Here is a 26823-nt window from a genome sequence, read left to right on the forward strand (position 1 = left end):
GTCACGCCTACAGCAGGATAAACTAAGCTCATCTTTCTTTGAAATGCAAACTTGTGCAATTGCATGGGTTAGCAGGGGCCTCAGACAGATCATCTTGGTCTTCCTCATCAGTCTGTATTGCTCAACCTTTCCTCAGATCCTCAGCATCCTACAGCTGCTTTGCACATGGACCTCCAGCAGCTCTAAGAGAAGCTCCCAGAATTTTTGTAGGTCTTCTCTGAATAAATTTCATTTTCTGACATAATTTTTTTTTCTTTAAACTCACAGTGCCCATAGTTGTATTTTCTCTGAGGATCAGTCATTTTCAAGGAGGTAGCTACCAAGTAGAGGTAACACAGTATTTCCAGCTATTGTGAGGCTGTTGTATTAAAGCAAGAGACATTAGGAGTAGATTTCCAAAAGAACTCAGCTTCCATTTAGTTATTAAAGGCCTAGCTTTTCAAATGTAGTGTTAGGTAACTTGGGACATGTAGGCCTTACCGGAACTATAATGTTCTTTGTTATACGTGCACTATAGCACTTTGGGGATGTTGCTAGTCTGCAAAAGGACTTCTTCATAGAAAGAGGAGAAGTGGGAGCTCTATCATGCAGTTAGTTTTTAATAAAAGACTTCCTGAATGTTTTATGAGAAATAACAGAGGAAAACACAAGTTCTTTGAGGTGGTTTTTGTAATTCTTTTAAAAGATCATTACAGCAAATACACTCATTAAAGACATTTTTTTACCTTAAAATCAAGATGAGTTGATTTTATTTAATCCTTTTATTCTTAAGATAACATTCATGTTGCCTAATTTCAACCATCTGAAATTCAGGCATTGTCTTGGATCCCTCCAGAGAGGGTGGAAGCAGGTACTGCTGGGGTGAATTCATCCCCCGACTCAGATACTGTCACCGAATAAGGTGCATTGCCCTTTGGAGCACCTCATCTCTGTACTAAAAACAGAGGAAGATTAGGTGACCACCTTACACTACAGACAAGTGAAATAAATCCCATCTTAACTGGTTTTTCTACTCAGTATACTTACATGGCTCCCATTGTTACTATATCTGAACACCTATATTTTCCAAATCTGTTATTCTCACACTCTTTTTATGGCACAGGGTAGTTTTTACCCATTTACAGACATAGAATCATAGAATCATAGAATCGTTAAGGTTGGAAAAGACCCTTAAGATCATCGAGTCCAACCGTTAACCTATCACTGCCAAGTCCATCACTATACCCTGTCCTCGAGCACTGCGTCTACCCATCCTTTAAATACCTCCAGGGATGGAGACTCAACCACCTCCCTGGGCAGCCTGTTCCAATGCCTGGCTACCCTTTCAGTGAAGAAGTTTTTCCTAATATCCAACCTAAACTTGCCCTGGCGCAGCTTGAGGCCGTTTCCTCTCGTCCTATCACTTGTTACTAGGGAGAAGAGACCGACCCCCATCTCGCTACAGCCTCCTTTCAGGCAGTTGTAGAGAGCAATAAGGTCTCCCCTCAGCCTCCTCTTCTCCAGGCTAAACAACCCCAGCTCCCTCAGCCGCTCCTCACAAGACTTGTGCTCCAGACCCTTCACCAACTTCGTTGCCCTTCTCTGGACACACTCCAGCACCTCAATGTCCTTCTTGTAGTGAGGGACCCAAAACTGAACACAGTACTCGAGGTGCGGCCTCACCAGTGCCGAGTACAGGGGCACTATCACCTCCCTGGTCCTGCTGGCCACACTATTCCTGATACAAGCCAGGATGCCGTTGGCCCTCTTGGCCACCTGAGCACACTGCTGGCTCATGTTCAGTCAGCTGTCAACCAACACCCCCAGGTCCTTTTCTGCCAGACAGCTCTCCAGCCACTCCTCCCCACATATATATATCTGAGGCAGGTAGAGGCCAAGTTTGCCAGACCTGCAAAGGTATTTAGCAAGTTACTTGTCTAAATGAAGTGGGTTTCAGTCTCAGCTGACTAACACTCAATGATATAGACAAAGAAGTGGCAGTCGGGTGCCTTTAGGAATTTGCTAGGATCTAAGCAGAAATGACTTGCCTAAGGACGTCTGTCATGGAATTAACCCCAGGTCTCCTGAGCTGCTGTACTAACCTTTGAAATGTCCTTAACATTAAGCAAATCCTCTGCTGGTTTTGGAATTAAACTTTTGAAGTATTTACAGTCCTGTCGTCTTCTTTGTCAAACTCAAACAAGCTATGCACACTCAAATCCTTTAATTTTTCCTCATAAATCAAACCTGACTCAAAGACTCCCTTCCCACATTTATTGCTCTTCTCTAAGCTCTCCTTAGACGTTAACTTATCAGTAATAGCACAATGAGGCCAAAATTCCAGGTTGGATTTTTAGGTGTTACTGTGATACATGTGCACACATGCACACCATCATAAAGTTGGACCTTTCACTAAAATCCGTGAAAACGTTATATTCACTTCAATGAGCACGGAGTTCTGCTCTGGTGTGTAGCATCTGAGTAATCTGTATCACAGTACAGCGCACTGATATGGTCTGTTGCACTTATAGAAATAACTGACCAAGACCTTAAAATTGAAATACTTAGAGCTTGTCAACATGAGAGTCCAGACACAGTAAGATGTGAATTAGCAGCGTATTGACTGCTCTGCAATCACATCACACATAAGTGTATATTAGAACACTTTTAATTAGAAAGCAGCTTACTTCACTTTGAAAGCAAACTTAGGATATATACCCTGTGACTGATCATGCAGAGAGTTAGTGTGAAGAAGATACCACATTGCACACTGTTATTTTAGTTTAACAGCACACTGACTTCTGCATGTAGACAAACCTTATCAGACCAGAGCAGGCTTCAGTATTGGGCGATATGTGTTTCTTAGAATAATCTTGGGGAGAACTGCTGAATGCTAAGCATGTCCTTTGACTTCCCTGGGACTTGCACCTGGGTCGCAATAAGGGTCAGTTTATAAAAGAGGTTCAATTCATTTCATCTATGTTGATTTTTTTTTGGAAATTATCTCAGTATGGTGAAACAGAAAAGCAAGTTTCTGTAGGGAGAGAGAGGTGACAGTCTCACACTACTCAAACAAATGACAAGATAAAACACTGGTACTATACAAGTGCAGTTCTCCGCTTCTAGGACGGCAGCCTTGATCTCTAACTAATCAAAACAATCCTATATCAACTTTGAATTATCATAAAAGCTTATCCATGTTTTGTTTTTAGAAACTATAAGCACAGAGTATGGACAGCTTGTAGGAAGCATACAGGTAAAGTATCATACATCTTTCAAGAAAGGTGTTTAAATAATTGTAAAAGGTTTCCAAGACTTCAGATTATTAGAGGGACATTTGATCGACTCCTGTATTAAACCGACCACAGAAACCTTACACAGTTACCCTTATATTGAATCCAATAGCTTGTTTATGGACTAGCACTTATTGTCCAAATAGGACTCAGTTTCTGGGGACATCAAGAAAATGAGATTCTGCAACATCCTTTCCATTTAATTGCCTTGCCCATCTTCTGAAATTGAAAAAGATAAAACTCCTACACCAAAATGAGAAAGTTTTGCCCAATCACCCAGTTTCAGGACAAGAAAACATGTTTGTTCTGTGTCAGGGTTTCCAACCTATGTCTTGTGAACCACAAGAGGAACACGCTACTTCGAAGTTTTACACAACCCAGAGAATCCCACGCACGACCATATCTCTGTAGGGAATGAAGAATAAGCACTTAGGCAGCAAACACTGCCAAAAACTCAAATGCCTATTTTGGGACTTTCTCCCATCCTAACAGAAAAGCAGGAGGTGGAAATGACAGCTACACGAGAAAAGATACCCATGGGACTGAGGTCACATCTTCAACTTGAGCATGTCCAAAAAGAGCTCTAAGCAATTGCTGCTGCCTCCACAGTATTGCTGGGTTTTGTTTCTGAGTGGTGGCACACACAGGCTAAGCCTGGGAAGTTTTCTGTAACACAATATATTTGTAGCTCAGACCAGATCCCATCAGTGGGATCTAATAAGACTAGTTGGAAAAAGACTACTGATCTTCTAAGGGAAAACACTGAAGACACTGTGAGGATGCTGAATCCATTTGAACATAACGCCTGCATAGTCTTGGTGGCTCTACAGAACAACCTTTGTTTCCACCGTATCAGTCATTAATTTCTCCTTTCTCCCCCAGCACCTTTTCAACTTTTCTAACTGCTTGTGCTCACACCTCTTCTCCCATGTGGCTCAAAGAAGAATGAAGAGAGACAGAACGATTTAAAACAGAGTCATGCCTTCCAATCATCAGAATGCTATTTTGTTGAGAAAAGAATGAAAACAAATAGACAGTAGGGATATTACAGTGCCTACTGCAAGGCCTTGTGAGATTCCCACAAGGTCATCAGAATGGACCATGGTAATCTCTACTGATGTTTGCACTAAAGATAATAATGCTACTTATATTCAAAGTCACTGTGTCCCAGTTATTCTGGCCTTACATACAATTTCACTTATAAAGGTGAGTGCAGCACTTCATAGACAAGATAATCTAATAGTTTATCTTGGAGATGTCAGATCCCACTTTCCATTGTGTCATGTGAATTCCTGGACGGAAAACAAAACACAATGAATCCAAATACATTCCAAAATGCTCTTCTCACATCACTTTAGTGGCATTTACCTTGTTTGCAGGGAAAGGAAGGAAGGAAAGGACAGAAATGATGGAAAGTACTTTTTTAAAAAAAAAAAATACTATTCATTAAGGCAGATTTTATAATCCTTAAAACAGGATGATATCCTAAGGTAAAAATAGAAATAAAGCCTGTCTTTACAAAGAAAATTACTATCCATATTTCAGCACTGACCAACTGCAGAACAGCTGTGCCTGTGGTATTGGTGACATAAATGCTTTCACTAACAAAGGCGTTTTTACCATTGCCTTGAAAACCTGACACAAGACCTGAAATATGTCTGAGTTCTCACCCTTTAACAGCTTAACACCCCACATGCAAGATTGCTACTGAGTAGAGTACCCCTGGGGAGGGAAGTTTTTTCATCATGTTGGGACCATTTCTGGGAATTGACAGGATACAGGATGACTGTGCCTGGAGTTTTTACTAAAGCACAAGACAGAGTTAAACTGCAGGAAGCAGATGAAATTTCAGAGGGGAGAAGAGTTTGGAGGCAGGAGCAGCTTCTCTTGTGCTTTGAATCCACCTGGAGAACTGCTGCAGCAAAGAGGTGAGGATGGCAGTTCCAGCTAGGACAGACTAAGCCCTTGTGCCACAGGACACGCTGGCAGCCAGCACTGACCCAGCGCAATGGAAAAGCCATGGATAAACCAAGCAGAATCACACCTTGGGTGTTAAACTGAATATGACAATTTCATTCTGCTTTTTTTTTTTTTGCTTTGAAACCAGATGTTTGGGATTAAGAGAGACAAACTCCCTGCCCTTTTTGCTGCACGTACCTCATGCTTTTCTGTCAGTCTGTGAAAAGATACAGAAGTTGTCATTGGAGCTTTCAGCAGTGTTTTGTGCCTAAGTATTTATTATCCATCCTTACACATCAATGTACAAAAGCAATAAACTGAGGAAAAAACCCAACCCTTCCATCCCTCTAAGAGCCAAAGCACAATAATTAATCTATCACCAAGTAGCCAGGATTTGATTTTAAGCACCATCGAGGAGATCAATGTCTGTGTTACGAGTTTCATAACCATGCTCATGTTGCCATTTGGGAAAGCAATGAACTGTAGCCAAGTCACAGGAAGCAAAGGACACAGGGCCTTCAGGCTTGTGAGGACAGCATATTAATTGATCTGTGCTTTAAAGTGTAAATCTCTTTAGGAAAAAAAAAAAAAACATAAACCAAAAAACAGATATATGAATTTTCAGAGGGATACCATAAGAACATCAGTCTACCATTTCCCCCCTCACATATATTTTATTTTCCAAGTTTAATCAATCTTCAGCTTAAGCAGTCTATAATGATTTCATCTAAAATTGGAAAACCTTCCCATGTGAAAACTCTCTTAATTTCACTGAAAGGTGCGTGGGTTGTCAGGGTGTTATATTGGGAAAGATATTTCTTTGCCATAGATTCATTTTTTACTTTTTTCAAGCTGAGGCAGCTTTATGAGATAATATACGTCTGCTTTTTGTAGATGTCACTAGAGGACTATAAACACCGAGTCATAACGCCAGAACAAATCTGTACACTACAAACAGTATTACCCAGGACACCGGGTAATAGACAGCACAGAGCAGCAGAGGTAAATGCACCTTTTCTTCTACAAAGAGGACCTAAAGACCCTTAAGGCTGAACAATGTTAGTAACTCTCTTAGCTGCATCAGCTCTCTCACTTTTTCCTCAATTAGGTGGGACTGACATTCCAAAAATTATATCCAGTCAGCTTTTCCTTAAAGCCTTTAAAACTTTAAGTTCAATTTACAAAATAATAAATTGAATCTTAAACACCTTGAATTTCATCCCGTCTGAGAAAACCTCAGTTCTGACATTATATTTTGTAGAAGACATCAGATCAACAGACCACGATGATTCAGGCAGTAGTTATGTAAAGCATCCTTGTCTATTAAAATTGTTTTAGCCAAAAGATTAGATTAATAAACAGAGATTTATGATCTTAACTGCCTTTTCAGTCAGCCAGGTTCAGCATTAGAGACCAGTATAAAACCTGTCTTCTGTTGTTATCAGGTTTTGCATGTAGCCAAACCTGCTTAACAATGTCCCCCATGGCACCTGGGCCATTGGGTGCACATACAACAAAGTCGTGATTATTCCAAACTGTTCAGTGCCTGCAGCGTTCAAAAACAGGCATTGCTCTGCCCACTTGCAAAGCCAGGGTGGCCTCCAAGCGTGCCCAGTTCTCCCACAGACTGAAACCAGAAGAAGATCTACCTCTCCCAACACCTTTTATCCAGGAGCCCCAAGGTTAGCGCGCTCCTTCAGGAACAGGTAGGATTGGACTCCTAATGATTAATTCAATAGTGTAGTTCAGTATCAAATAGGAAATATCAAAAATTATACCAAAACGTTAATTGGAGCAGGTCCAGTAAGAGAAATCTTATCCCTGAAAGATGATGCTCTAACCATGCCAAGCCACAGTCCCTTTTTTGTTTGGCTTTTGATAACAGAGCACTCACAACAAAGTGGAACCATGCGGCCTGAGAAAGCCATGGTCCCAATCACCAGCAACACCATCGCTCAGACATGCGCTTGAAAAACTGCACTTTCAGGTCACCTCAGGCAAGAGCAGGCACCTGAACCACTGAAATATATGCTAGAGATTTTTTAAAATTTATTTTAATTTTCATTTTATTTTAAATTTTGACACAAGAAAAAGACTGACCCTACGTAGATACCTATCTGCTGGGAGAGGTCATGGCTGAGGATCCCAAATGAATTTAGGCACTTAAATCTGCAGCTCCGGGCTTAAGGTGCAGAGTGCTCCTCCTTACTTTCTGCAAGCTGGCTTACACAGCCCTTCCTCGTGACTTGTGACTTTCAGGGATCCCACCACAATCATCAAGTCAGTGCACAAGAAATAGCACTTGCTTGGTACTTCAGTCTCTAGCTTCTCTTTACAACTCTTCTCCCCATATGTTTTCAGTGTATACTGCTAACTTAAATCTTTGATCTCCTCTTTCAGCTTTTAGAGCTGCTCATTTCTTCTAAAGACGTAGAACTGCCCTTAGCTATTACAAATCACTCCACTAATTTGAGTTACACATCTCTAATTTACACCAACTGAAGACGCAGCTTGTTATATTGATTTTTTTGGAACATAACAACTGCTGTGTGCTATCATCATTTCCATGGACACTGTCCACTTCCTCGGTGCCATAGTTTTATCTACAAGCTGTAGCAGAACTTTGCCCCTCAGCTCCAGAGTACATCACATTAATGGGACGTGTACAGTGGCTTGTGCTAAATTAAAACCCACCCATCTGTGAATGGTTTTCCTGTCCTTAAAATTATCATGAAATCCATCACCCGGGACTACTTTTGCAGGATCGCATTCAGGTAGTATACTTTATTAACTTATAAACTCTGAAATTAAGACATGTAGATTTAAAGATCCATTGACAAAAAAACTGCTTACAAAAAAATGGTATTACATTTCAGCTTTAGGAAGGGGATAGAAGTAATAAAGATATCTGCTTTTATTAGCTCACCCTTTATGCTTGGATTTCTGTTCCTTTCAATTGACCTGTTTCTACAAATTAATGACTTACAATATTTTGCTTTTAGATAGCAAACTGGATGACACCAACTGTCTCCACTATTAATGTATTGAGATACATGAAGATCAGGTAAAAATTGGTATGCCTGCTCCCTAGATGAAAAAAACCTGAATTATGTTTTCTCCTTCTTGGTAAGCTTGTGTTTCTGCATAGTGTTTCTAGATTTTTCTCTTTCTTTCTTTTGAAGACAAGCATTCTGCTCCAGTTGAAACACAAAGGCTTAGTCTCCGACTCAAGGTATTACATGGCTCAATGGATCCAAGAATTCCAGATTTGCTCATGTGGAGACTTTGTGCCTCTAGAAAATCCTCTAACTTCCTTATAATATACCTCCCCAGAATAAAGTGGATTCTTTGAAGCTGCATTGTTCAAAAATTAATCTGCTGAACTAAGGAGGTCACAGGAACCAAAAGTCAGGTTAATTCAATGTAATTAATTTATTGAGGCATTAGGCCAAATTTGCTATTTATCTTTCATGATAGGGGATCTCATAATGCCATTACAAATTCAACTTTGCCCTGATGCTTGCTTATATCATTCAACAACAATAAAATAAGCTGAGAGCTCTGTTTATTCTATGAAATAAAATTGTTTTTATTACTTGTCTTCTTGAGGAACCCACATCTCTCAGTCTTCTATGCTAGCTGACTCTTGCCCTACACTATGGTTGAAAGTGGTTTTTGTTTCTTTGTTTAACTGGATACATCATGGGTGCTAAGCACAAGAGGACCTTCATTTCTGACTGGGACCTCCTGATGCTACTGCAATATAGCTAATAAATTAATAAGAACTTCTCTGAATGAGAAAAGGTCTACTCCTTGTAACTAATGACTATACAAACAGAAGTGATAAATCATGAGTATCCATATCTTATGCATGCTTCCTACTAAAAACAAGATTTTAAGAAATATGGAAGATGATAGACACAAATTTGTTCCTGTGTCTCCTCTGATTTCTATTAAGCAACAACAGATCTTCAGAGATGCAACATGCGATCACCTGTTAGTAGGACATACTGTAGTAGCTTTGAATATTTATTTATGTCCTTAACAAAGGTTTTCAGGCACCTGCTTAAAAAAGAAAATAAGTCGTGAAATAAAGTAAATGATTGGTATTGTATACGCAGGTGGAACATGTCTTTCAGAAGTTAGAGAATGGATATAGGAATGTTACATCTTGCAAAGGTACAGATTATGAACAAAGTCAGAAAAATAGTGTGGAGAACCTTACAGTCAAGGCTCTTTCTGTAAATCTTGGAGAAAAGGAACTAGGCTTGCAACAGTCTATCACTACTTGTCATTGCCCTTCATTTTATTTCCTTCTCTCAAAGTGTAGCTTTTTAGCTCTTTTGATACCAAAGGATGTTACGAACAGTTTTCCCTTATTACACTGTTCTAAAGCCTTTTAGTATAAGTCTTCGTAAAACCTCACATATGTGCATTATAAAATTACAGGGAATAAGTTCCATATGAAAAATTCATCATATTTCTTTGTACTATTTTTTAGCAGAGATTCTGACATTAATCATGAAAGCAACAGACATTGTTTTAATTCTTCATTGTGGAAGGAAAAAAAATATCAACTTTTTGCTTTTGGTTGAGAAAGAATTTTTTACATACTCCCTCTCTGCAGTCTCTCCCTTACAAAACCAAAAAAGGATTTTAGACAGACAAAAAGTAACCACAATTATATGGAGTGTGTCATTGATAAATTCCAGGGGAATATAACAAGCTAGGTAGGCACATACCATTAGATCTAGCTGTTCAAAATGTTAAAATTCTAGCCAAGATTAAGATGGAATATTTGGCCACATCAGCCCTCAGGACTGCACTTAACTTTTAAAAGACTTGATCTGACTCTAGATTTAGACTTTGGGAAAGTACCTCTTTCAAGAGAGCATTTTACACAGCAGTCTATCTTTAAACATTTGCTTAAATCCCTTGAAGTCACTAGGTACAGATAGACTGAGAACAGACGCAAGTCTTTAATTTCATGACAGCCTTAGTTTTGTATAATTTTCAGCTAATCCTAGGCTTTCTGTTTCCAGTGCATTTAGTTCTGACTTATGGTGATGCAAGATGAGATCAGACTTGGGGCTGCAGTGTCTCTAGGATTTTTGGAAGGGGACATTCCAGGAAAATCAGTAACTTCTCTCCTCCCCATCCCCTTGGAAAAAAAATAAATAAGAAAACAACAGCAACAAAAACTCAGCATATCATTGGGGTATGCTCAGATGTTACAGAACCAATTAGCCTCTCTTCTTCTGCATGACATCTGCTTCCTGCAAGTCTCCTGATTCACTGACCAGCTAGGTTGCAAACAGTCTAATTATGGATATTTGTTTTGCTTTTAAACTGAACACACTAAAAGAAAAAGCTCACACGACTCTTCTTTCTGTTTACAATAACACAGGAAGAAAGATATGCAAAGATGTACAAAAAGGATCCGTGTTACTGAAAGCTGAGTAATATATACAGTGTGAAATTCATGCAGTGCTGAAGGCCCTCATGAGTTGCAGGTCTCTATGTATATACAAGCTCTAGAACATGAATTTGTCTTTAGCCTTATATATCCTGAACCCTTTAGGATTCATCCTGCAAATTAAGGTTGCAAATAAATGCCTCTAATGTACTGTGCTTAGTCTGACGAGTGAAGCTGACTATTAGGTAAACTGTTAGGTACCAGCAGAGCTCTGAACCTTAATCACATTTTCCAGTTATGTTGCAGGGAAGTGGAACGATTTAGTTAAGGCCAGCGTAATGTTCTAGGCTTAAATACCGTACCCATCACCCTGATAGTCAAATTGAGTCAATGATTCAACCCAGATGGGAATCCAGGTTCTTCTTGACTTACTGTTATCTGTTCTGCCCATTAGGCTATACGACTTCCATAAATTATTTTGGAGTTCCCTTTAAAAAAAAAATAAATCCACATGATGCTAAATGCTGCCTCCCAGCTGTAATGCAAACTGGAATTTTGGACCACAGCACTGCTCCCTGACTCATCCTGGATCCCCTCCATACGACGTTGGATCCATGTAAGCTGGGGAGAGTGGAATAGAAGGGCTGCTTTTTTTTTTTGCCCTTTTTTTTTTTTTATCACCCACTGTCAGATAACACGTGGATGTTCACACAGCATATCTCTAGGATGTGAAAAATAACAATACCAGAGAGGGGCCTTTCTGAATACACAAGGATAGAAAGGAGAAGATAAAAGGACTAAAGATTTATACAGGGATAATTTAAGCACTGACTCATTGCCATTGCTAAGTTTATAAAATACATAAAACCCAGACAGAAATGTTGGGGCGGAGGAAGATTGTCTTAAGAAGTACAAGAACGGTGCAGCACTATAAAAAAAGATAAAAATAGCACACCCATGGAGCAAAGATTTGCTTCACCCAAAGTTTAAATACAGCCACCATGCTTCACGTCTCATGGGCATGGCTTTACTATGAGGTTCTCTGTTGCTTATTTGTAGTTGGAGAAAATCCAGAAAGCAAGGAAAACAAACACATCACACGTTCTCTGCATCTATTTGATTTCACAGCACTTAGCATGCACCTGAAGCATTTTCCACTGGTTAAAAAGACAATGGGCCAAATATAGCTCTGGCTATCCCGCAGGCTGCCTTGCCAGGAGAACGCGGTGGGAAAGCCTGCTTAACAAGCACCGAAGGATTCCCCCATGTAGGAAACCTCAAAGACTATAGAGGTGGCTCAGTGGCCAATTCCAGCACTGGGGGTTTTAGCCAAAGAAATGCTGGCATGTGCTGGGAATTCAGCTGATTCCCAGCTGATGAATCAGCCTCTCCAGAACCACAGGTAACCGGTGTGTCTACATTGCAGCGGCGCACAGTGAATAGACGCCTGACATTACAACCTCTGTGTTTTTAAAGGTAAAAAGAATACCAAAAGAAAAAGCAAAACAGAGATTCAAAAAGAATCTAGAAATGAATCATTATTTTGACCACCCTAAGCTGACAGCATGCTCACAGAGTGACTCTGAGTGATTATGACCTTCTGCAAATTTAACTGTAAAGATCCTGACTGTGTGGGACATTTGCACCTCCACTTGTTCTGTGATAGAACATGGAAAGAGACGCTGAGTATATCCCTTCTGATAGGACCAAAATGGGGACAGCTTTTGTTGGGAGTGTTTCATTCTTTAGCTTCACTTTTTAATACCTTGGTGTTTACAGTGTTGATTTGCTTAATTATCATTATTTAATCTCTAAGTAATAGTGATGCAGTGTCCTCAAACACTTTAAAGAGCTCTTTCCCAATGAACAACATCTATTTCCATTTAATATTCTAGCTTAATTAAAACTTTTTTTTTTTTTCCTAGGGCCTTGTTCCATTTAATTCAATTCCAAAATCCCAGTAGAATTTCAACGGTGCAGTATAATTTGCGTAATGAACCCAGTGGTATCTACAGTGAAAATATCACCTCTCAGGGGGGAAAAAAAAAAAAAAAGCCACAAAACCATTGAGAAGTAGAGGGAGATCAGGTCTATTACAGTGTTTTGGAAGGTCAGCTGATGGCACAACCTGCAGATGGAGAGAAGCAGGTGGAGGCTGGTACTTGGGAGTGGGGTCCAAAAGAAGTATCACTCTCCTGGGGATTTAACAGCAGCTACCCACCAAGGCAAAGCTGAGGGCAGGAATACACCTCGAAATTATACCTTTTGGATATTTAGTCACCTCACTCAGCACTACCGGAAAGTCACTTCTCTCTTCCTGGGATTATTGTCCTGAAAGCATCTTATACCATCTCTTATTCTTGTATTTTGAGATGCGGCAGAGGATACTGGTGAAGCTGCTAATTTCATTTCTGGTTAAAGCACTCCATGGCCAGAGCCCACATACTGGCTGCGGAAGACTTTGGCTCAAAATGCTTCTGCCTGGTTTGGAGCACATCTCTGCTTCAGCACTGCACCTAACGGGGAGTCTGCTCTGTTCCCCGTACCCTGAGAATCCCTGTTGAATTGATCCAGTGGTAAGAAGAAGGAAAGTAAATTAGTTCCTGGATCTCAGGCTAGTCTGGATGTCCAAGCCAAAATAAAGTTCATATAAAAGTGAAGCCAAGCTGCTCAGCCTGATCAAGGCTAAACTGCTTCTATTTATGAAGCATCTCAGAGCAGGACTTGTCTTGGAAACTTTAAGAAAAATAGGTGTTATACCTGCAGAATCTGGGTACCTCTGTTTGACAGATGGATTACAACTATAGATTAAATTACCCCAGTTCCTCTTTAGAAAGCTATTTAGATACCCAGCTTTCACAGATTTAGTAAAGATCTTGGCCCTTACATGCCTTGCAGGAGATGATGAGTAGTGCTTTTCTGGATCAGGCCCATAATAAGCTAAACAAACTAATTAAAAGGCAAAGATGAAAATCACATCAACTAATATACTAATGAGGGTTTGAAAAACAGTATTAAAACGTTGTGCCATGTAGTATTAAACACCTCCTAATTGTAAACAGTGAAATCAAGTCTCTTTCCTTGTTCCCTGGATTTGCAAGTAAGTAGTAAAAAAGAAAAAGTAACATGCTAAAATTCTTGTAAAAGTTCTTGCCTGCATCTTCATGGCCTCTGTCAGAGCCACAGATGCAGTGCTGAGCTGCTGCTTTCTCAGCAAAGCGCTCTCTGCTTATGGTCAGACTGCCCCATTGATCTCTATTGTTCTTGGACAAGTTTTCCCATTTCAAATCAAAGTGAAGCTTTTTTAAAGGAAACATAGGTGGCTGCTTTGTGCTTCTTCAGTACACAGTCACCAGTTACCTAAGGTGCTTAGGAATGTTTCCTTTATAGAAGCAGTAACTTTCATTTTGCAATATTCACTGCAAAACAAGAAGCTTTACCACCCTCTGTGTTATTGCACAAAGCAAAGTAGAGGTTGTCAGTGTGAGAAGACAAATAATCTCATTTCAGTGAGCACCCCAGGCGAACCAGGTGCTCTACATTTCCTAGTGATGGACACTTTCAGCAGAGTCGTGCTTATGGCAGTGCTGGAGAACTATGTGGAAAGGAAGGAATTTTGCCATCGCTCCAGCATGCAACAGTTTTGCTGGTAGGCATGGGCTGATTATGCCCATGTTGCCCTTCCCATCACCCTGAGACACTGATGCAGAAGAAGGTGCAGAGGTGCCGGGGCTGAAAGAACGAACCACCTCTCCCTCCGCCCGCACGGGTCCCACCTCCCCAGCCTTTAACCCCTGCTCCCCAAAACTGTCGCCTCCTCTCCCCTGACCCCCCAAATCCACCTCTGCCGCACTCCCAGGGCAGAGCCGAGGGGTTTTCCGAAGCCAGCCCACCTCACCACCTTGATGACAGCAGGGCAGGTGGCCCGGGGACCGCCGCCAGGTGCCGGCACCCGCTCCGCGGCAGCCCCGGCGGCTGCCGGAGGAAAGGCGAGCGGAGGGTCCGGGACAAGCAGGGGGGACCCCATGCACTTTTCCACAACCCCCTCCCTCCACCCCTTCTCCGCGGCGGCGGAAAAGTGCTCCAGCGCGCAGCGGAGTGGCGTAAAGTCGCGGGGGGGCTGGCTGGTACCTGCCGGGGAGCCGGAGCGGCGGCGAGGTGCGGGGTGAGGCCGGTGCGGGGCCGGGGCCGGTGGCCGGGTTTTTGGAGGCGTTGCGAGCGAGGCGGGCTCCTCCCCGGCGGCGGCGGCGGCGGCGGCAGCGGAGGGTCTCGCTCCTTCTGCGCGGAGTGTCAGACTTTCCCCTGCCTTCCCTTCCTCCATCCCCGCCACCCCTTTCCACTCCCTCGCACGCACATGCACACCCCTCCAGCAAATGGGCTGCTTCGTGTGCGTGTGCGTGTGCGTGTGTGTCAGCCAGCTCAGACACACACCCACTGCTGCTGCTCCCGGCGCAGGTCACAGCCCCGGCCACCAGGAAACATTAACTCCGTGAAAAGTAGCAGAGTGCACAGACAGACACACAAGTACACACACAGGCTGTGGCAGCAATATGCCCACCCTGCTGAGACCGGGCACCGAGGGTGCCTGTGCTCACGTACTTTCCCCTGGACCACAGACCTCTCCTGCACTGCTGAATCACACACCTGTGAGTTTGCACAGGGGCTTCCCAAACTAATATTGTCATCACCTTGCACAAGTGCTGGTCCAGATCATAATGCCTAAAGCAGCCTCAGGTCCACTCACATTATTTCTGTGACACAGTCCCGCTGGGGCTGAACTGCAGGTCACTGCCTGGTAGACTGGGAGTGAAAAAAATATAGCAAGCTCACCACACTTACTGATAAGGAGAAAGCAGCTGGGTAGTGGCCCGTAGCTAGGGGTTGGTGCACATTTAAGAGTAGCCCACGTGCAAAATTGTGGCTGCCAGGGATACATCTGCTTTTGCATTTATTTATTTTGCCTGTGGAATGTGCTACATCGGTGGTTCTCCAGCTTTTGCATGCTACAGACCACTTCCTAAGAGAGAATTTCTCTCCTGGACCAACCCACTCCCACACCAAACCCTTCTCTCCAACGTATTTCCTTCTGTGGCTGCCCGAGGAAGAGCTTTTCTGCCCACAGGCTGAGAGCCATTGAACACATGGCACAGATAATATCAGGCACTTCCAGACAAGACACACTGGGGCTCTTTCAAAAAATGTATTTCCCTTAGTGAAGAGCTCAGATTGAAAGTCTTCAGCTGGCGACTCGGTTGCAGAACAGACCCTGACTGTTGCTCCCATGAAATAACAGGAGAACCAAACGAGTCCAGGGGAATATATTGGAGTTTCCACCATGTTACCCACCTCAGCAGAACTTCGTCCTCACCTGCCATTCACATAGAAGTCAGATGGGTGGTCTGGGTATTCAGGACAGGATCTAAACATGGGGATTTTTTTAAGTTCAGCAAAAGCCAGCTTTACACCTTTTTATCTAGGTTTTTAAAACAGTTTGCTACCACAGTACCAAGCTGATGTTGTTTTTATAAGCTTTGCATGCACAGACACACAGACTGTACTTGTCTACATATGTCTTATAATCCCACAAAATAAACGGAGGAATTTGAAGACAGGTTGTTTCATAGTACCCATTGGCTTCTGCTGTTTTAAGGCCTTCAAAAGTAGATCTTACACCTGATTTTCCACATTAATTTCATTACCATCAATAAAACTTACCATTGCTTTAATCCCTGGATGGCACTGTTTAATAAAAATATCATTGTGATTGGTATGATGCAGATCAGAGCCCAGTTCGTGTTTTAAATGCCTGTGGAATGATTCTTGCACTTTACCTTGTTCCCAGATACTCACTGAACATCACAGGCACTCTGCTGGTAAGAAGAAGCTCAAGAAAGAGAAAATGAGGAGCAGGTTGATGGAAGAAAAATCCCTGTTAATTTTTTAAGCATTCATTAGAAGTACAGAATTGGGCTTTGATGTATTCTGAAAACATGAACCCTGGTAAAAAGAAAACATGCTGAAAAGTACTGCTTGCTTCATGTACTGGAGTCGTTTCAGACTCCTGTGAAAAATAATTCAGTATGAATGTCCCCTTTTCTCATTTGTGGAACCAGCCTGCAGTCTCTGTGAAATGTAAAAGAAAGGGTTTGGGAAATGGCTTTAATAGCCACTTTTTCTTCTTGCAAACCATGAGAACACATATTTTTGGTGGCATAAATAGCAGAAGATTCATCTTTCAAGAATTATACAAGCGAATTCGTGAAATAATTAAGCTCTTCGTTTATTGAAGTGGAAGAAACCAAGAAAAAAGATGCCCTCTTGTGGCTGTTTGCTGAATGAAAACTGAGAAAGTTCATAAAATTTCTGTGCAGACAGTGCAGAACGAACATGCCTTTTTATTCCTTGTTACTAAGGCTGTAACTAAGGTTACACAAGGTCATACCATGAACACAGGTTGAGGAGACATTCACGATCTGCACAGTATCATTTTAAATGATCAGTTGATGCATTCCTTGGCATTTTATTTTAAACCACTATTCAGAAAATCCCAGAGTCGCTAAGTACAGCTTCACTAGAAGACATTAGAAGGAATTTTACCTTTCTCAGTGTCTGCATTAATGCTACCTCTTTGAGTGACCATTTTGGTCAGGACTGCGTTTGCCCCTTACAGGGTGTTCTAAATGCCCCCGAAGTTATAGGAATTTCTGCCAAATTTACGGAAATTTTTTAAAGTTTTAATAGGAAGAGAGGGTTCCTTTCAACATTTTGAAGATGTGATGATTATAACGATGACATTATTTTTCCTGCAGAAAGGACGCTGACTATTGGATGGAAGAAGTATTCAACAGGTTCTTCCAAACATGAATTGGAAAAGTGTTTTTTTTCTCCCTTTTTTATCCTTTACAGATAACTTGAGGCTCCCCTAAGACCAAATTCCACACCCAGTGCCCTGGGCAACTGTTCAAATTTCCTGCAAGGCTGAGTGGCTTATAAAAGAGCAGAAGCTGAACATCAGATATCTGCATTTTTCTTTTCTTATGGTTGAATATTACAAGCGTGAATTAAATAATCAAATAGATCTTTAGCAAATAATTAAAATTAGGAAGAGATGTAAGGTGGTTTTGCTACTTTCTATTCCCTTCCTTTTCTGCTTGATCATAAGTCTGAACACTGTCCAGATACTGTAATGCCAAACTGGCACATTTCAGAGAAAACTATTTTCATCTGAGATAAATCGTCAAAGCATATAGATGGTCTCTTAGTAAAGGCTGCAGGAGAAACACGAGACAGCAGCACACTGCCACACTATAGGCGTTTATCTTTATGCTGAGCGCTATTATTCCTTCTGTAAGTAGTGACAGAAATGCCTGCAGCACTATGCAATGCAATGATGTTGCTTAAATCTCTTAAGGAGAGAGACAGTTTTCCAAATGTAAGGCTAAACTGCGCCTAGTGAATCTCTTCCAATTGAACAACTACGCGTTTGGTGTCTTTGAGGTCCTTCGTGAGAAGATCCTGTGACTCATATCCATCTCTGAAAATTTTCAAAGGAACATCCCACTCTCTACTGACAAGACTGAGAAATTGGGTGTTGACTTACAAACATGGATGGCTTGAAGTCTGTCAGTGCTTACTCCCAGCCACCCATCCCTGCCTCTGCTCCCAGCACCAGACATGAAAGTGTCAAACATGGAGCAACTTCTGTACCTGGCATATTAAACACAGCCTTTTCATCTGCTGGATTGTGAACTGGAACAGTGAAGGAGCTGCTGCATGTGCAGTTGAGCTCCTCATCCACAAGTGGGGAAGCCTTTGGAAGGATGAGGTGGGGACCAATCAGCTGGGGGCAGAAACTACCTCATCCAGCCAACCTCAAGTGCCTGTATTTGTGACTCAGCCACCAATTGTGCCTCCTTGGGAAGGACTGGGTCACTAAGCACCTACAGCTACTGTGCAAGCACATTGGCAGACTGTGTCCCACACTTGCAATACAGTCAAATTCAGACTCCAACACTGTCCAAGAATCTGGATCAATATTCTCTGAAGACAGCAGGTGTATTTCCACTGACAATAATGGGACCTGCACTGATTAATGGGGGACTATATAGAGGAGAAAATTATATACATATATATGTCACGGAGTTACTAAAAGTCAGGTGTTCTAAAGAGGAAGAGTAAGAAACAGAACAGTGAGGTATTGAACTGCTCCCTTTCAGTGCATCAGGAGGTAAAGGCTCTTTTTCTGTGCTCTTTCTGCAACTCAGATTTTTGTCTTGTCTGAACAGGAATAGCCAGAGTTTGCCCTTTGCCCTGTGCTGATTCAGCTAGGCTGACCTTTGGGAGTCTCCAGAGCAAGACAAGGGACTCTGCTCACTCCCTCTCCTACCAATTTGAGAAGAGAAGAACCTGTTTTATTCCAGTGTTGGTAATCATAATGTAGCACCTGCACAGTAATGCACATTGATGTTACGTCTTCTCCCACCCCAACAAGCCTTAAAGGCAGAGTCAGGATCTGCTCCTTTCTTTTCTTTATAACATAGTTTGGAGAGAGCCTTGACGTTGCAGTTGTAATCTGATTTATTCATAACAGTATTTCTTCTTAAATAGCTTTTTGTTCTGTTTTTTTGGTTTTTTTTTTTCCTTTAGGATAAGTATATGCAGGTCATTACAGAGAACTGGGAATCTGTATTGCAACCTTATTCCCACTGCACATTGTGCTTGAGGAACATAAAGTTGCAAACACTGAGCCTGCAAACTCTTACTGACAAGGGTTTCTGTAAGCCCTTTAATTTTGTTTCTTACCTGATCATCCCAAGTTCTACTTGATCTAAAGAATTGGGAACAAGAAACAGTCAGATCAGAGAGAGAAGGTCATGGCTCCTTCAGTCTACAAGTTTGTGAAGAAGCTCAGCATGCACTGTAGATTGCATCACAAGAAATCCTGCTGCAGGTTAGGATGCATAAAGGGAGGCATTTCTAGCCCCTGCGGCTCCCAAATAAGAGCAGATTTCACTTCATTCATTTCTATAAGATGTAAGAGAGAACCTGTCTCCACTGAGTTGATGTTCCAAAAAAAAAAAAAAAAAGAGACAAAGGGAAACTTTTATGAAAGGTGAAGTGAAAAGTCTAAGATATTACTTAAAAGGGGACAAAACCTTCCTTAAAAGTATTAGGTAGAAGCAGAATATCCATCTTTGTCTTGCTGCCAAATTCCTGGCTAATTATCAAAATTTAATCATAAAGGATCTGATCCTGAATTACTGAACATGTTCAAACTCCATTGGAGTTCACAACATTCAACTTTTTTTCAGCATGTCACAGAGTTAGGTACAAATTAAACAATGTCACATCCCAGATACCTTCTTGTCACTATTTAGTCTCATCCTCTCAAGACTTCAACTGTGTCATGAAGCACCTACAATTTCTACTAACTTTAGTTCAAGCTTTGGTGCACAATGCTTGTGGGATCTGGCCCAAATATGATGAAAAGAATGAAAATTTTGTCTATAGATCATGGTTGGGATATGAATTTGGTCTCTGCAAAATAAATAGCATGACAAGAAAAAAGTTCCTTGTATTTCCATGTATGGCCTGGGTAACAAAGGAAAGCAACTCCTGACAGCCCACAGTTCTATGTATCTTATGAGTCAGACAAGAAATTAATTTCCATGAAAAATTAACTGCAGCTCATTTTCCTGCTTTGTAAAAATTAAACTTCTATATTTCTAAGGAAGGACATTTCTACCTCCTGTTTCTACTTCCAATGAAAGCAGTGGTTGAACTAATTGGTTTAAAGCATTATCCTGCTCTCACTTAATAGTAACAACTGCTGTATTGATTTATTGGCTTCAGCACCAAGCAGGGGAGGGTAAGAATAAAATCAGAATAAAATCAGAATAAAATCAGCTCTGAGCAGTTCCCCTCAGCAGTGGCTGTAGCAATAATAAAAAAACTCCTCATTTTAATAAAACATGAGTGTTATTACAAGAAATGGTTCCATGTATTTTCTTATCTCAGAAGACAGGATATCTAGTTCTGTTTATCCTTAGCATGAACAAATCTTTGTGAATGCCTGAAAGTCACTTTTTTCTAGTGAAAATATGTACTTGTGGTTAGTAGAAGACAAGCATTCAAGCAATGGTTCTATAGATAGAAATGTTCTTTCTGGCTCTGAAAGACAGCTTTGTCCAAAACACACTCTATTTATTATTTATTCTTGCATATTTTTGTTTCCCACCCAATTTAGGGCAAAGCTTAACTCTAGGTGATCACTTTGCAAGCAAAATAGTGTTAAATGGAACCACATGCCTTAATGATTTACAGCATACATTGCATTAGCTCATGTTCACTGTCCTTAATAAATAGCTATTTTGATTGTATTAAAAGATTGTCTCCCTTAAACTGTAAACATTAAATTTGTTATAGCTTCATCAGCGAGAACAGATTGTTGTTAGTAGCTTAAGACAACATACTACTGGCCAAGTCAGTACAAAATTCTTCCGGAAGATGGGAGTTATCAGCAGTGTCAGAAGGCTGAAAACAGTAAATTGGTATAGTATGTTTGTTTACACACTCCCTCTGTTCTGTGTTAGTATTCTGTTTAAATCCTTTCATGAAATACCTGTGCAACAGGTTTGAAGGAAATGGACTCTTAACTTGAAGATTGTCCCATCATTTCTAGTGCAGACAGGCATATATTCATGGAAGTTGTGGATTTGGGGAGCTCTGGAGGGAAACTTTAAAGGTTTAAGTCTGGGTTTCTCTGTACAAGAAACCTAGCCTAGCCAAAAGAGGTTAGTGAGGCATCTAAATCCCACTGAATGGAAGCCAAGTCCCAAAAGCTTAGCAAAATCCCTGCAGCATACATCATCATATTTTGAGTATCTCGACAATCCACAGTGAGCTACATTTTGAATTAGAAGCGTATTTTGTGGGGAGCTGTTGGGAAAACATCAGTACCATTTTCTTGTCTTTTTTTGCTTCACAAGTCAACAGAACTTTTTACAGGAGCACAACTCACTTCTGCCCACATGGTCAGGTGTAGATTTATAGCAGATGAGCTGGTTTCTGTGGGAGCTGTAGCCCCCTCACCCCATTACCGTGGTTCTGGTCCATATGATAAAGTGAGTCCTTCTTGCATACTACTCCCATTTACATCATAACTGTATCCAGGTTTGATTGTACTATAGCATCACTATGGCCTTTAGACTACCACCTTTCTAGCCATAGGAGGCATCAGTCATTACTAATATATGCCTTACACTAAATAAAGCAATGAATATTGCACTCATTGGTTCTCTCCAGAAGTAGCTCAGTTAACAGGTGTACAGATCCCAGGCTTTGCTAATAAAAAACGTTTGCACTCAGTTTTGCAAACAAACTTATTTCCTAAAACCTAGGTTTCTAATCATAGAGTCTCCTTATGCAGATTGATGTCAATCTCCCGCCATGACGATGCATCCAATCATTTAAAAGAAAAAAATTATAAAATACTTTAGAGAAGGAACACAACTTCTTCCTTAGTGCTTTCTGTATCTCTCCTTTGACTGCAGAGGGAGCCTACATGTCTACTTCTAAACATCTAACATTAAGTGAGTGAAACCCACCCTGAAGTAGTACAGCTGAAGCCAACATAATTACATACAAAGTGTTTTCAGGATCAAGTCCAGAGGTTATTAAGGACTCTGTTATGAAAGGTGCTATTCATCTCAGCATTATAACATGGAAACACAGTGACCACATGTTGGTGTTTCTTGTTGAACAAAATTACCTTCAGAGTCTGACAAAAAGATATTTTATTCAAACTAAACAGATTTTTAATTAATTTTGTTTATTTCTCCTTTCAGTATAAATCATTTATTTGGTTTTATACTAGATTTAATCCAGTTTACATCAGCAAGATTTCTAGATGTGGCTATGCCTGGCTGCCATTCAGTCTTCAGGGCTATGGCTTAAAAAATTCAAAAAACAAAAAAAAGAAAAACAAACTAATAAGTTTAGCATCATTGAAACCATGTGCATCTATATAAAATGCTTATATATTCAGTGGCTCTATCAGCTGAGAAGACTGTAACTTGAACTCAAATGTGAAGGATCCCAGTGCATTCAGGAGTCAGCATTTGATAATGTGGTTTGGATAGATAACTTCTGTCCTAGCAAACTGCAGATATGAAGTGAAATGTGGTGTATAGATTGGTTTGGTTAGCTAGCTTTTAACATTTTCTCTTTCAAACTTTCTTCTTTCAGCAAATGAGGGCTTTTGTTATTTATTGCAATGAGAGCAGACCTGAGGCCATAGAAAAGAATCTGCAGTGAGTGAATGCTTTTGAAAACAGACTTGCACAGCAAGTGTATTTATATGTTGAAAGCTGCTGTATCTACCAAGTCAATGCATAGCTCCAGTTGCTTTCAGTTCACAAAGAAACACAAGTAAAAGTAATAGAAAATGAAAACAGTGCTTTAGTTTAAAAAGGAAGACTGCAATTTTTACAAACCAGGTACTTTTCAACAGTTTTCTTCAGCATAGAAAATTTTTTTCATAGTTAAATATTGGTTAGATTGGCAGCAGAAAAAAAAAATGGAAATTAAGCTTAACTAATACCTTCTCTCATTGATACTAATAGACATGTTTCCATAATTTATTATTATTTATTAATTATTGAAGTCTAAGCTACTTAATAGCTACACATTAGTGTCAGTCAGACGAGAAGACTTAGCTTATATGGAGAAAGACTTTAAGGCCAAAACTATGATTTGATCACTTATCTCTGACCTGACTCAGGAATTTCACTGGATGATCTCTGAGCTCGGCCTTCAATCTCAGGCTGAGCTAGAACAGATACATAATAAAAAAATGCCGGTCCTGAGCTAAGTAACTAGAAGGAAGAGAAATCCCTGGAGAAATTGTTCCAATGGCTAATAACCATGATCATTATCAAGATGACTGATTTTTAAAGTAGTGTTAGAGCAAGCCCCATTGTAGCAGTATGTTTCAGCATCCTGATTTTTGGAAGGCAAAGGTACAACAGCAAATTATTTTGGCATGTTAAGGTCTCTGAATACATGAGACACTGTAGACCATTTAGCAGATATTAATGTATTGTCGGCAAAAACAAAAAACAGAGCAGATCCAGATGTATGTTGAGGAACTTCAGCTTATGTCTAAGCAGTACTAAAAAACCTGGTAACTTCTGAGTTTAACTGGGAGTATTTACATCTATCTCATATTTGGATGTCAAAAGGCATCAAAGAATCACACTGTGCTGTTTGTGAAGGTATTTGTTGAAAGAGACAAAAAAAGTGTGATTTAAAAACTGGGTTTCAAAAGAAAATAATAAAACACAAATAAAAAAGAATGAGGGAAACAAATGAAGTGATTGTTCACAATAGAAGCATCTGCAAGGTCATAAAGAGCTCAAATATGTATCCAAGCTGTAACTTATGTGACTGAGGGACAAAGACTGGTCCAGCTTCTTACGTTCTTCCAGGACATATATTGCAACAGCGAGGACTACTGCCAGAATCACTCTGTATTAGATCAATCCTTTTCTAAAGGAGACCAAAAAATAAAATAAAGGAGGAATATTCTCATTAAATAAGGCTTTTTAAAAAAATACTGGTGAAAGTACACTTTTATTTCCTCACTTCCTATTATTCAGTTTGTGACCTCTTTTCTTCTGTTTCGTTCTTTGGGATACTCCTTGGTCATGCAGAAAGCTCAACCATGCAAGTGTGAGCCAAAACTAAGGTATCGATTATGATCCAGTCACCTGAGACTACCAATTAGTCCAAGAAGAGAAATAGGCACATCCAAAGAATACGTGATCCTGTTCTATAGAGGTCAAATGACTTCTTCTTTGGAGGAGCCCCACAAAGGCAATCTATGGTAACTAGCTCATTGTCAGAACTTTAATCTTTAGGTACGTAAAATCAGGTGAGATGACTCTCACCCATAACTAACCCACAGGTGACGTTTTTATGTATACTGCCATTCTTCTTATCATTTTTGGTGATCATTCGGTGGTTTCTGATTAAAATGAGGTGTAGCCTAGGAAAAGAATAAATTTTCCTGTGCATTTGTATAACATCTGACAAATAGATCTAACTCTTTCTGAGGTCTTTAGTTATGGTATCAATATTTATGTTTTACATACAAATAAGTAAAAGCAGATTGAATTGGCAACTGCTTTGAAGAACAGAGAGAAAATTTTCACCTGCATATTTTACTGGTGTAAGAAATTTTAAAAGCAGTGTGTGTCTTTGCTGTTTAATGTTGGATTCAATTCCTTCATTTACATAAATTAAGGAATACATATTTTTTATTTAAGTTGAACACTGATATAGCTCTAGAGATCACTGAGGAATTACATTCATGCAGGTGAATTGTTATGTGCTAGCTCAAGCATGAACTTTTTTTTTGCATACTTTTCTATAATTTAAATTATGAAGGTGGTCAGTCTGAGTTATCAAAATTGTTCTCCTGGCTTTAATCTGTGAATGAAATCCCGGTCATTGATGGTAAAAGATTTCCACCAAATTCAAAAGCCAGAATTCAGGAGCATGGCTCTGAATACTGTCAGGCTCATATAATAATAAAGATACCCGTTCAACATAAGACTTTAATTAATCATAGGCTCATACCTTTATCATCAACGAACAAACCCTGTATAGCAACATGCTTCAAAAATCTTAGGAAATTTGACTGCAAAATGAGGGATCATTCTGACTCAGGAACATTCGCAAGCCTTTAGCTTCTGGAACAGGACTAAATGCTCAGGTTGGTGTCAATGTTATTTGCTTTTATTTTCTATGGGGTAAATTTTAATCCAGTTTTCTTGGCTTGCAGAGCCTGTTTGGAACTTCAGATCTTTGATATTTTCACTCATCCTTTACACATAACATCATTCATCTGCCTGGTTGTAGAAGATTTTGGCTGTCTGAAAGTACAAAAGCTGTTTCTTTTGGCAACATTGTTCAAGAGCTAGGTTTCAAAAGAGGACCATAGCTAAGGAATACACACTTTGTATACATGTAATGTAGTATTTTACTTTTCTAAAAATCCAGCAAATTTATATTGCAGGTGCAAGTTGTCAAAACTTGTGGTTCTTTCAATGCAATCCAGAGACATAACTGTATCCATATTTTTATGAAACACCAGTTACATGTTCTAATTGTAAATTACATAGCCTCTGTTCGTTTGATGGCCTTTTCTTTGTGTTTATTGAATCTAGAATTAAACTATAAAGGAAAACAGATTTGGCAAAGATCTAGGTGGTTTTTGGAGTGATCTGAAGCAACTTTCTCCTGGGTTTTGCGGTGGTTGCGGCAGAAAAGGATTCTGTGTTCATGGCTTTATGGAATATCTTTGGATGCCTGTACAGACATACATTCTTCCTTTTCCAAAACAGTTAGCCTGGAGTTCACTGAAAAAATCCAAGCCTGGTTTTGTGATACCACACCACTGTTGAGGCAAAATACAAACCATGCATCAAACTAGTATTTTTGTAATGGACAATGCCCATTAGTTTCACTCCTTTCATATGTGGCCATAAGAATCTAGTCCTGTGCATCAAGAGAAGCAGCTCATGCACGTCAGGCTTATTTCTGGGATAGAACAATGAGAGGTTTTGCAAACCCAACACAGAAAAAGAATTAGCAGAAGTCATAGTAATCATTTTTCAATGCAAAAACACACACAAAAACAACCAAGGAAGATCCCATTGGGAACAGAATTTTATATTTTACTCTCATCTAGAGGCAATAAAGAGAGCCAGATTTTCATCCTAATCCACAGGAAACACCAGAAAAACAGAACAGTTACAGAGATTCAATCCTTAGCACTCTGTAGTTTTTCAGTCTAGGACATGTTATTTTCTTTTCTTAATGATCTACCTCACACCAGGGGCTGCAATGGGTGAAGTGTCAAATAGTACTCAAGGTGAGGAAGAAGGGTGTGTGGAAGAACACACCATTGCAAAAAGGAGGTAAACTGGGGATACACTAATGCCTAAGCCAAATCTAGAATAACTAACTGAAAGGCATGGTTGTGGGAAGGAGCATGTGTACCACGCAGCTGGACAGAGATGAAGGTGGGAATTTCTGCCTTGCAATCACTGCACTTTGAGCCCCCCTCAAGGCTGCTACAGAAATTTGCCTTGTATCAAGACATTTACATAG

General features: G+C 40.2%; 1 protein-coding gene across 4 annotated transcripts in view; it reads right to left on the reverse strand.

Annotated features, from left to right (window-relative positions):
- Positions 1–15442, reverse strand: part of SEMA3D (semaphorin 3D) — a 143898-nt gene extending 128456 nt beyond the window's left edge. Inside the window, exon 1 of one of the 4 annotated variants that reach the window (XM_082308691.1) lies at positions 15392–15442. Coding sequence is in view for 2 of the 4 variants with exons in the window: in XM_082308689.1 (XP_082164815.1) it covers positions 15292–15332 (41 nt within the window). In the remaining 2 variants the exon portion in view is untranslated. Of the gene's footprint in view, positions 1–14778; positions 15121–15291 lie in introns of those variants that run through there. The other 3 variants (XM_082308690.1, XM_082308689.1, XM_082308692.1) reach the window with 3 other exon arrangements.
- Positions 15443–26823: the final 11381 nt, after the last annotated feature.

Source organism: Platalea leucorodia (genome assembly GCF_965183815.1).
Source record: "Platalea leucorodia genome assembly, chromosome: 4".
In the NCBI taxonomy this organism is placed as follows: Eukaryota; Metazoa; Chordata; class Aves; order Pelecaniformes; family Threskiornithidae; genus Platalea; species Platalea leucorodia.